General features: G+C 56.1%; 5 protein-coding genes across 5 annotated transcripts in view; 3 read left to right on the top strand and 2 right to left on the bottom strand.

Annotated features, from left to right (window-relative positions):
- The window catches only part of BBA_05571 (60S ribosome biogenesis protein Sqt1), a gene marked incomplete at both ends in the record, with an annotated part of 1,610 nt that extends 1,285 nt beyond the window's left edge, over nucleotides 1-325 (bottom strand). Inside the window, one exon of the mRNA XM_008600668.1 lies at nucleotides 58-325. Within this exon, the coding sequence (XP_008598890.1) occupies nucleotides 58-325 (268 nt within the window). The remainder of the gene's footprint in view (nucleotides 1-57) is intronic.
- Nucleotides 326-1,758: 1,433 nt separating this feature from the next.
- BBA_05570 (PHD-finger domain-containing protein) lies at nucleotides 1,759-3,074 on the bottom strand (the record flags this gene model as incomplete). The annotated part of the gene is made up of 2 exons (XM_008600667.1): nucleotides 1,759-2,276; nucleotides 2,336-3,074. The coding sequence occupies 2 exons, from the start codon at nucleotides 3,072-3,074 to the stop codon at nucleotides 1,759-1,761; spliced, it is 1,257 nt and encodes a 418-aa protein (XP_008598889.1).
- Nucleotides 3,075-3,443: 369 nt separating this feature from the next.
- BBA_05569 (protein sco1) lies at nucleotides 3,444-4,457 on the top strand (the record flags this gene model as incomplete). Its single annotated transcript, XM_008600666.1, has 3 exons — nucleotides 3,444-3,668; nucleotides 3,755-3,964; nucleotides 4,035-4,457. The coding sequence occupies 3 exons, from the start codon at nucleotides 3,444-3,446 to the stop codon at nucleotides 4,455-4,457; spliced, it is 858 nt and encodes a 285-aa protein (XP_008598888.1).
- Nucleotides 4,458-5,150: 693 nt separating this feature from the next.
- BBA_05568 (HAD superfamily hydrolase) lies at nucleotides 5,151-6,459 on the top strand (the record flags this gene model as incomplete). Its single annotated transcript, XM_008600665.1, has 3 exons — nucleotides 5,151-5,209; nucleotides 5,270-5,569; nucleotides 5,634-6,459. The coding sequence occupies 3 exons, from the start codon at nucleotides 5,151-5,153 to the stop codon at nucleotides 6,457-6,459; spliced, it is 1,185 nt and encodes a 394-aa protein (XP_008598887.1).
- Nucleotides 6,460-8,304: 1,845 nt separating this feature from the next.
- BBA_05567 (choline kinase) lies at nucleotides 8,305-10,831 on the top strand (the record flags this gene model as incomplete). Its single annotated transcript, XM_008600664.1, has 3 exons — nucleotides 8,305-8,410; nucleotides 8,502-9,973; nucleotides 10,031-10,831. 3 exons carry the CDS (start codon nucleotides 8,305-8,307, stop codon nucleotides 10,829-10,831), a joined length of 2,379 nt encoding a protein of 792 aa, XP_008598886.1.
- Nucleotide 10,832: the final 1 nt, after the last annotated feature.

Genomic DNA, 10,832 nt, shown 5'->3' with positions numbered 1-10,832 from the left:
TCGGGGCGGCGGACGTGTCGACGACCCAGCCGGCGCCCGGCGCGTCGTCTTGCGCACCGGCGGAGCCGCCGACGGCGACGAGGGACGGGTGCGCGGGGTGCTGGGCAATGGCAAAGAGGGAATCTTGCGGCTCGTCAAAGTAGGCAATGGCGTCGTTGGCGAGGAGGAGCTCCTGGTCGTCGTCAGAGTCCATGGCCATGTCATTGTCGTCGTCGGCGAATTCCTCGGCAGCGTCGTCGGCGGCGAGAACGTCGAGGTCGTCGTCGGGGTGAGGCGGCTGCTGCTGCTGCTGCTGCTGCTGCTGCTCAGGTGTGTCGGACGGCATCTTGTGTGGTTGTAGGGAGACGGGACGAAAACGAAACAAAAAAAAAAACGCTAAGAGAAGAGCGGAAAGAATCAGAAGACAAGAGAGAAGGAGGAACACGAAGAGGAAGTCTGGATTTTTTGGAAAAGAGTCCAGTAATATATCCCAGGTGGCGGGGTGGTTTGGAGATGGAAGTCACCAGAGCGAAGCTGATGAGAAGCTTGGATGCTTGATAATCACTTTTCTCGATGGTGGTGGGGTTGAACTTTTTTTTCTAATTGCCCCTCATTGGGGTGATGCGCTCTCGAGGTACAAGGTTTGTCACTGTAAAATGCTGCAATCCACTGGTACCGCGGAGACTGCCAGTCCTGATATGCTCAGTGGCTCCCCTATGACTCTACATGCAAATATTGGTATTTGTAACGATGGCTATTGAGCTGTCGATCTGACCTTTACGTCGTTTCTTTTCCTCGTTTACTAATTCACCAACTATTTATCTCAAGTGGTGATTGCCGTGCCAGTCACAATACACACGCCATCATAGAAAACAGTGTCGTGGGCGTTGACGAACTTGTAAATGATAGTTGGTAGAAATCAAACAGAATGTTGAAATATCAGTTTCTCTCTCATTCATTTTGATACTGTATCAGTGCAAGGCCGAAAGTCCGCGGGAGCTAGAGGTCGAAGTTGTTGCCCATGTCCGCTACCATTAAATGAGTTGTCTCTGTAGCCACATGGGAGGGAGCTTTACTGCAACATAAGATCGTCTCCATTTCATAATACTTTTCAGTCTTCTGTTCAACTATGTGGACTAACTGCATTCATAGCGTCACATTTGGACAACAGGCCTTATCTTGGTCGTGCTGGGTATATTGACTAACATGCCAGTGATTATTGCAACCCTGCCGACTTCCCATCACCCGTTCTTCACAACACTCTCCATATATTCTACTGTCTCTGGTTCACGAAGACGCCGACACTCTCCTCTCCCATGCCAATGCCGATGATGAGACGGTGCTGCACCGGGCGACACCTTGCTGCGAGCTCATCCTACCTGCGCCGGTGCTCGGCATGTACCTTGATTGGACTAATGGAAAGAAGCACGCAGCGCTATACATGGTTAAAAAGGGTTGGTATAGTAAGGAGGGCACTAAAGAGGAGAGAATGAAGTTTCAGATGATGTAATGGAGTAAAAATTGTGTCGTGCAGCAGTCGTCGAGAGCTCCAAGGAGCATATTGCGGAACCGGTGTTTTACGAGATAGCTTCTAATGGATCATTCCCGACTAATTTTTTCTAAAACTGAATCGTTCCGCACGATGGAAAACATCCGTACTGACCAGTGACCACCGAACGCCCAGCTAACATGGAAACTGCCAACCCTATAACGCCATACCGAACCTGCCTTGAGCAAAGCTGTGCCATACTCCTTTGCTTCTACCACATGCCGCTTCATTCACTCGTCGAGGATCTCAACCCAGTTCTTCTCCGACTGCTTCCTCTTCCAGCGTTCGGCCGCCGCCTGGCGAACGATGCGCTCGGCGGCCTCCTCGGCCTCGGACTGGGCGGCCATTTCGCGAATCTGGTGGCGGATGCCGAGGGCGAGGGCCTTTTGCCAGCCACTGTGCGTCTTGCATCGCTTGCGCTCGCACATGCCGCGGACGGGGTCGCCGTCGCCCAGCGGGTCGTCAAGGCTGCCGTCTGGCGCCAGGGTCGCTGCGCCCTCGGGGGACCGCGCGTAGGCGGCAAAGGCGTCGCGCGCTGAGATGGTGTCGAGGCGCTGGTCGTAGCCGCACATATCATCGCCAAGGCGGCCCGCGGCGATGGCGGCGCGACGGCGTTCCTGCGCCATCTCGATGAGCGTGAGCATTTTGTGGCACAGCAGCGTCTCGGCCTCGAGCTGCTGCCGCGTGTTGGCGGCTTGCTCGACGTAGCTTCTCTCCTCTTCGCTGAGAATCGAGTCTAGGCTGTTGTCTGCGGCGGAGATTTGTTAACTTGAGTGTTACGGATACAGAAACGGGAATCGAACGTACCAATTTCGTCTCCTTTACTATGGTCAGTAGCGAATGGCGCCGCTGTCATGGTCCAGAATCCATTCTCGTCCACAGTCGCCAGTCCGCTAGACAAAAGCGCCATGAACTCCTCTTGGGATAATTGGTCCGTCAAACTGCTGCCCCCCTTGGCCGCCTTGGGCAGTCTGGCGACGAGGCGCTCCCACCAGGCCTGCGCGTGCTCGTTGGAGCAAAAGTAGCTGGGCGGGCTCTGGCGCAGGCGGGCGGCCTTTTTGCAGGCGCCCATGCTGCAGCTCTTTTTGTATATGGACCGGAACTGCTTGGTCGTGCAGCGTGGACAGATGAACTTTTCGATGAGATTCTCCCCGACCTCCTTGCTCAGGTTGATACACTCGCCATGGAACCAGTCATCGCATCCCTCGCAGCAAATCATCCAGCGGTGGTCGTCGGGACCCTGACACAAGCAGTAGGGCCCATTGTCCGAGTCATCGTCGGCGGCCGAGCCGTCGTCGGTGCCGGTCTTGGGCTTTCTACGCTTCTTTGGAAGCGTTGACTTGGGCCGCTTAGGGGCTTTCTTGACGGTGGCCGCAGTGCCCTTTTTCTTGGGTGGTGACGCGCGCGTCGATGATGGTGTTATGTCTGCAGTCTCTGTCGACGGAATGGGTGTATAGGACGCCGCGCGCGGTGATGCAGCGGCCGATTCATTCTTGATGAATACGTCTGGCTCAAAGCGGTAGTCGTCCGAGTACAGATTTTCCATAATGGACAGTCAATGCCCTTTGATTCCTGGCGGCACTCTCCACAAGTTGGCCGTGGCGATAGCATGCAGCTTGTTTCATGAGAAACCCATGAAAAATCTTGGCGTAGAGATTCTCACCAGCCTATTGTGAGTTGAATGGATGAAGCCTTCACTGAGCGAACCGATGCTCAGGGCGCGCCACAGTCGCCGCCTGCGCTAAAACGCGTGGTGGTCGCAGTGCAAAGTGGCGCCACAGCGAGCAACAAGCCTCCGGAAGATGTTCGGGGCCATCACTGAGCAAATTTATCAGCATGATCATTGAGCTTCCTCCATCCCCTGTTTGTCATCATCGCCCGCGACAGTGTGACGACGACGACGACGACGACGACAATGGCGCATTCGAGATTATCCATGGCCGTGATGCGCAACGTGCTCGCTCGAGGCTCCGCGCAGCAATGCCAGCGCTGCTTCTCCAGCAGCGCGCTGCAGGCCAAGCTCGCCCGGCCCGCCGCCGCCGCCGCCACGAGCACCAGCATGCGCGCGAGGCTTCCCATGACGCAGAAGCGCACAAAATACAGCACGGTCGAGCAGGCCAAAAGCCGGCATAGCACTGGGGTATGAAGGACCCCAAATAAATAAATGGCAAACACTTGCAACGTGATGGGACAAAGGCTGACCTAGTCTGTCGCAATACTTTATAGCCATTTTCCTGGAAGGCCGGACTTTTGTTCGTCGCTACCTGCGGCGGCCTGTTTTGGTATTTCGAGCACGAAAAGGAGCGCATGCAGCGCAAGAGAATCGCCGAGGCCAACAAAGGTGTCGGCAAGCCGCTGGTCGGAGGCCCCTTTGAGCTGATTGACCATGACGGCAAGCCCTTTACCAGCGAGATGATGAAGGGCAAATACGCATTGGTGAGCAAATGCAAAGATACGGCAAATTGCCACGTATAGATGGATAGCGATTGACAAAGCGACGCTCTAGGTCTACTTTGGGTTCACCCGCTGCCCCGACATCTGCCCCGAAGAGCTCGACAAGATGGCGCGCATGCTCGAAATAGTCAAAACACAGGCGCCTCCCGACAGCCTTCTGCCCATATTCATTACCTGCGACCCCGAGCGTGACGATCCCGCGTCCCTCAAGGGCTACCTGGCCGAGTTTCATCCCGAATTTATCGGCCTGACGGGCACGTACGACCAGATCAAGGACACGTGCAAAAAGTACCGCGTCTACTTTAGCACGCCGCAAAATGTCAAGCCCGGTCAGGACTACCTCGTCGACCACAGCATCTACTTCTATCTGATGGATCCCGACGGCGACTTTGTCGAGGCGCTCGGCCGCCAGCACTCGCCCGACGAGGGCGCCAAGCTGATCCTGGACCATATGAGGGACTGGGCCAAGAGGTAGAGAGGGAGGGGGTCGAGGCTTCCATGTGTATGGACGCATTGTATACTACTGTAGCTTTTTACCCTTGTTCAACTTGTAAAACAGAGAAATCATACCAGCAGACAACTCCACGAATTCACATATTGTTTACGCGTTGTCGTTTACGGAGTCAATTTGAGCTTGAACGTGGCAAGGCCGGGGCGTTTGAGCAAGGTGTTAGTCATATTACGATTGCCGCGCTAGGTAAATGAAAGACGTCACAGCTTCAAAAATCGCTGCAAAATAACATCATTATATTCACATGAGAACAATCGCATTGTTTCAATCCTAGGTTGTGACACGAGAACGGCCGTAGCTCCTGGTTGGTGGAGCCGGACACCACTTTACCTGAACAAGGGCACTCGGGCTAGGTCTCACCAACTTGCAACTCGCATCCTCACACGCGTATTTTGTCTGCGAACGATACCGGAGACGGTCAAGGGCGACTGAAAGCCGCCGGGAGAATTTGGTAGAATGGCACACGGCCGAATGCTCGTCACGCGTCTGACGCCGTGTTGCCGGTCGCTGGGGAGGGCCGACGTTGTCCGATGTCGCGCCGGCGCGCCGACTGCATGCATCCTCACCAGGACGGCGCAGCGCCGGGCTTTCAGCAGCGCGGCGCCAAGATTACGCGAGAAGGCAACGTCTAGAGAAGATGGTTCAACTGCAATGACAATGGACGAAGCCTGGGCCAAGACTCACCATGGCTTTGCGGATATTGCATTTGCGTTTGAGTACGTCCATTCACCCAGCGGTGCTGGCGGTATCGCGCCGTGACTAACTAGCCCCGTTAGCATCGATGGTGTGCTGTACAAGGGACAGCGAGGTATTCCTGGTGCTAGAGAGATGTTGCAGAAAATTAGACAGCTTGGACTGCGCTACGTGTTTTTGACGAATGGCGGAGGCGCGCATGAGAATGCCAAGGTAGCCTCGCTGGCGAAGCGGCTGGGCCTTGAGAATCCTGACTACGTGCTGAAGGGCAGAGTGATTCTGTCGCATACGCCCATGCGAGGCTGGGACGAGGATGTTAAAAAGAACGGAACGGTGTTGGTGACGGCATCGGAGCCTGAGACAGCAAGGCAGCTGGCCAGAGAGTGCGTCCTTTTCGATATAGTTTCGGGCTCTTACTTGAAGATTTGCTGACTGATTATTCGAAAGATATGGATTCGAGCGAGCAGTGACACCGGCAGATCTGCTCGCTGCGAATCCACACATTTACCCATTTGCTCACCTTCGCGACAGCCTCCACAAGAAAGTTTCGCCGCTACCAGACGGCAAGAGCGCTGCCGCCATCACAGACCCGTACAGTCGTGATATACCGTCGAATGCGCTCAAGATTGACCAGATTCTGGTGTGGAACGACCCGCGGGACTGGTCGCTCGACATCCAAGTCATCCACGACCTGCTCGTCTCGCACCGTGGCTATCTCGGCACCATCTCGACCAAGAACGGCGACAAGGCGCTCATCGACGCCGGATGGCAGCAGGACGGACAGCCGGACCTCTGGATCTCGAACCTGGACCTGGTGTGGAAGACGGAATACCCGGTGAACCGATTCGGCACGGGGGCGTTTCTGGAGGCGCTCAAGGGCGTGTGGGCGGCGGTGACGGAGGGCGCGGCGCCGCTGCGGTATGAGGCGCTGGGAAAGCCGTCGCGACACACGTACGAGTACGCGCACAATCGGCTGCTGCATGGAGAAGACGTGGCAGAGGGTGAGAGGAAGAGGCGGCGGCCGCTGCGCAGGGTGTACATGGTCGGGGACAATCCGGAGAGCGACATTCGCGGGGCCAACGAGTTTACGCCGCCGGACGGCGCGCAGTGGGAGTCGATCCTGGTGCGTACGGGCGTATTTCAGCCTACAAAGGCGGAGCCGGAGCCGCGGTATCAAGCGACGGTGGTGGTGGACGACGTGGTGGACGCGGTGGTGTGGGCACTGCGGAACGAGGGTGCGGATGTGTCGAGGGAGTGGCTGCTGTCCAAGTGAGAAGGAGGCGCATCGGTAGAAATGTATTATGGCCAATGGCGATGCTTTAGAGTAGATAAAGAAGAAGAAACCAAGAAGAAACAATGAGTATTGTTGCAATCGTGCATAGAGTCACATTGTGAGTCAGCGTGGCTCGAGGGGAAGGCTTATAAGTCACATTGTGTCGTGCACCTTCAACCAATAAGGTAATGAGCAACATGGCTCAGTGGAAGAGCGACGGGCTCATAACCCGTAGGTCCCTGGATCGAGACCAGGTGTTGCTATTCAGCATTGGTTTTTTTGGTCGCTTCTTTTATTTTTTTGGGGGGCTTTTTTGTCCGGGTCGTGTAACGTGAATGTGGTTGTCAAGCTGGGTGAGTTGTAAGCGTAAAGCTACTGGGGAGTTACTTGAGACGATTTGAGTAGAGTTTGAGACTTGGCCAACGTAGCCGCGTTGTGTGGGGTGTATATGTATCTGCATGTATATGGCAACGAAGATTGATGCGTTGTGATTTATTACAAGTGAGAAACGGAAAAGATGGGAGAAGAATGAAATTGTTTTCCTTGGTATGATGAGACGGATTTATATCGTGATTCGATTATCAGAAAATCTTGTGTGAAATTCATCCTTGGCGACTGAGATAAACGATGGCCCCTGTGGTGGATGAGATGGTGGCCGTGGCCTGATTCAGACTAGCTGGCACACGAGGATGCAGATGTTGGGCTGAGCAGTACGAGCAGGTAGCTTGGCAACGCATGGCTATGCCGAAAAGAGATGATGAGTGAGACACTGGTGAAGAGAGTAGGAAAACCAACCAAACAAGTCATTCTGTAACTGGCTGGCAAAAAAAAAAAAAAGTGAGTGGGCTGATGAGGGAAAAGGATCAATGCCCACGACGCGGTGGCGGCCAAATATGAGACGGAGGCTGAGGCGGCTTTTGGGAGGATTATCAATACCTAACTATTCACAATTGGCTTACAGCAGGAATTGCAGCAGAAATTGCACATAGAATGCCTGCAACGGCGTTGACTCGCAACGGGCTTACAGCGCTGTGGCGCCTGTGGATGACCTGTAATTACCTCTCTATTGGTGTGGCGTTTCGCTAGTCTCAGTCCTCCCCCAGCTAAAATAGATGTCCTCATGATCATTCTTATATTTGAACAGTAGTGACTGAAATACGAGAAATTGATTGTAGAGTACGGATTATGGCAGCCTCGTAAAAAGACGTCGTGAAAATCAAGGTTCAAAATCGACGCGAGTCGGCGGCTAAGGTGCATGGCCCATGCTGCGACAATAGACGAATTCAATGGGGCGGCCTTTTCGCGCCGACAAGGAATGCAGAGAAGAAAAGAACCCCTGATTTGAATACTGAAATCCACCGCCCACTGGCCTGACTAGCAAAACCAATGCTCTGCTATCATACTCTGGTCGTGGGGCACACCTTAATAATTTATCACGTCTTAACTACTTACGGAGTACCTTAGCTCTGTCGGCCAACTGCCCTGTTTGTCTGTCTTCCAACTGTCGTGAGCTAGTCGAGCAACCCTGTATTCCTCCCCACTAAGCCTAGCCCATCCATCCCACGACTAGCCCACGATAAGCCTGCGACACAGCCTTATTACCCCCCGTCCGCCTCTTGGACCACGCCTTCCACATATTCGGTCTCCTGTCGCGTGCATCCATTTGCCTCAATTCTGCTTCTTGCCTCCTCAAGCTGCTGCGAGCAGAGTAGGTCGACTGAACTTCCTTGACTTTGCCCTCTCTCCCCATCTTGCTTTGCTATCCAACACTTGCTTCCACCCGCCCATACCATTCTTGGCAGTCGTTAATACAGCTTGGCTTGTGACTGCCCTCCCTCCCTAGCCATGTCGACGGAACAGTTTCCTTCGAATGGCCCTGCGCCTCTCCGCTCTGCCCTCAAGGTGGACGACGAAGGCGACGGAACGCCACCCATCAGCGGCTCCTTGAAAGGTATGTGCACGTGTCTGTCCTAGCTGCCATGGCAGGCGCAGTCTTTACAGAGCCGTCTTTGCTGACACCCGCTCTCCTCCACCAACAACAGCTGTCCAGATCGCCGAGCCCGTCGAGGAATACTTTGTCGACGAACCCGACCAAGGCCAGTCCTCCAAGCTCTTTCGCGTCGGCCACAGCAAGCGCATGAGCGGCAAGCCCGTCGCCTCGTCGCGATCCTCCATTAGTGAGCCCTCGCCCGGCCTGCGGTCCCACGACGACCCCTCCTGCTCCGCCACCTCCTCTCAACCACCTCGCGTCTCCTCTCGCCAGGACAACAACTGCCAGTACTACAGCGAGAAGCTGCTCGCACAGGTCAGCGACTGGCTTGAACATGAACGTCACAAGGCCGCCAGCCGCAAGAAGCACTCTCACCTGCACCACCACCAACCACGCCGCTCCTCCAACTCGCCGCCCGACAGCAGCCGCAAGAGCCGCGGTCCCGATGCTGACCACGTCAAGCCTGCCGTAGCCGCACCCCAGACCCAACGGGAGCGCTCTGATTCAGTAGACTCTCAGGGCAGCGATGTCTCCCTCGACCGCCTCCAGCGCATCATTGAAGACTCCATGTCGTCCATGGGCCTGACGACCGTCCCGCACTTTAGCCCCCGCCCGCCCAGGCACAAGCTCAAACGTCGCGGCTCCTTGCGGCCTGCCTCCTCAGACACGGAATACGCCGAGAGCGATGTTGTCGTCCCCAGCTGTGACGCCTGGCTCGACAACTCTAAAACCCTAATCTATTCTGGCACAGCCCTGAGCAACGAAGAGCCCGAGGCCTCGGCTGTCCGCGTCGCCAAGGAAAAGAAAGTCTGGCTGGTCTTTAAGAATGAAATAATTCGCATCGCGCACACCCTGCGACTGAAGGGGTGGCGTCGCGTGCCTCTGGGTGACGGCCACAGGATCTGGGTCGAGCGTCTCAGCGGCGCCCTCACCAACGCCGTCTACGTCGTCACGCCGCCCACCGACATTCCCGAGATTGAGGGCAAGAAAATGCCCCCCAAGCTCCTTCTCCGCATCTACGGCCCCCAGGTCGAGCACCTGATTGACCGTGACAACGAGCTCAAGGTGCTCCAGCGCCTGGCCCGCAAGAAGATTGGCCCCCGCCTGCTCGGCACTTTCAAGAATGGCCGCTTCGAGCAGTACTTTAACGCTATTACGCTGCGGCCGAGCGATCTGCGCGAGCCCGATACCTCGCGCCAGATTGCCAAGCGAATGCGCGAGCTACACGACGGCATCGAGCTGCTTCCGTCGGAGCGAGATGGCGGCCCCGGCATCTGGAAGAACTGGGACCAATGGCTCGATAATGTCGCCCGCATCGTGCAGTTTCTCGACAAGGACCTACACAACGTCCCAGAGGGCTCCCGCGCCAACTCTGTGGTACATGCCTGGAAAGCCAATGGCTACGTCTGCGGCGCACCTTGGCCCCAATTCCTGGATGCCGTCGTCAAGTTCAGAGCCTACCTCGACAGCTTCTACAAGAGCGCAAAAGCAATCCGTGAGAGCCTAGTATTTGCTCATTCCGATGTGAGTACTATCTACCCCTTTCTTCTTCCTGCTCCGCGTAAACTAACACCCCTTTAGACGCAATACGGCAACATTTTGCGCATCCGTCCCGACGACGAAAAGTCGCCGCTCCTCCAGGCCGCCAACAAGCACAAGCAACTCATCGTCATTGACTTTGAGTACGCCGCTGCCAACACGCCCGGCCTGGAGTTTGCCAACCACTTCACCGAGTGGGCCTACAACTATCACGACCCCGTCACCTCGTACGCCTGCAACGTCGAGCGCTACCCAACCCCCGAGGAGCAGCACCGCTTCATTAAAGCCTATGTCGACCACCGCCCGCAGTTTCCCGCCCTTGGCACCCCCCGCATGCTTCCTCAGGACCACGCCGCCAATACGGCCGCCAATACGGCAGCGAACGCTGGTGCCGGCGCAGGGTCTGCATCGGCCACCGCCAGCACCCCGCCCGCTCTGCTGCCCACCGCCTCGAGCAGCTCTATTGTCGAGTTTATGCTTGACGCGCGCGCCCCCGCCGGCGGCTGGACTGCAGCCGAGCGCGCCCGCGAGGAGCAGAGCGACGCGCACGTCCGCGAGCTCATGGAATCGACGCGCCTCTGGCGCACCGCCAACAGTGCCATGTGGGTAGCTTGGGGCGTCGTCCAGGCCAAAATTCCGGGCCTGGATGAGGGCAACAATCCCGTCACCCAGGACGTCGCCGACGCGGCCGAGGCGGAGATGGGTGTCGACGAGTTTGACTACCTGAGCTACACACAGAGTCGGGCGTTCTTCTTCTGGGGCGACTGCGTCAAGCACGGCATCGTGAGCTTGGAGGAGCTGCCAGAGACGTTGAGGAAGAATGTCAAGATGATTGACTATTGAT

Source organism: Beauveria bassiana (assembly GCF_000280675.1).
Source record: "Beauveria bassiana ARSEF 2860 unplaced genomic scaffold BBA_S00014, whole genome shotgun sequence".
Lineage (NCBI taxonomy): Eukaryota > Fungi > Ascomycota > Sordariomycetes > Hypocreales > Cordycipitaceae > Beauveria > Beauveria bassiana.
This window is presented reverse-complemented; position numbering and strand designations above follow the sequence as displayed.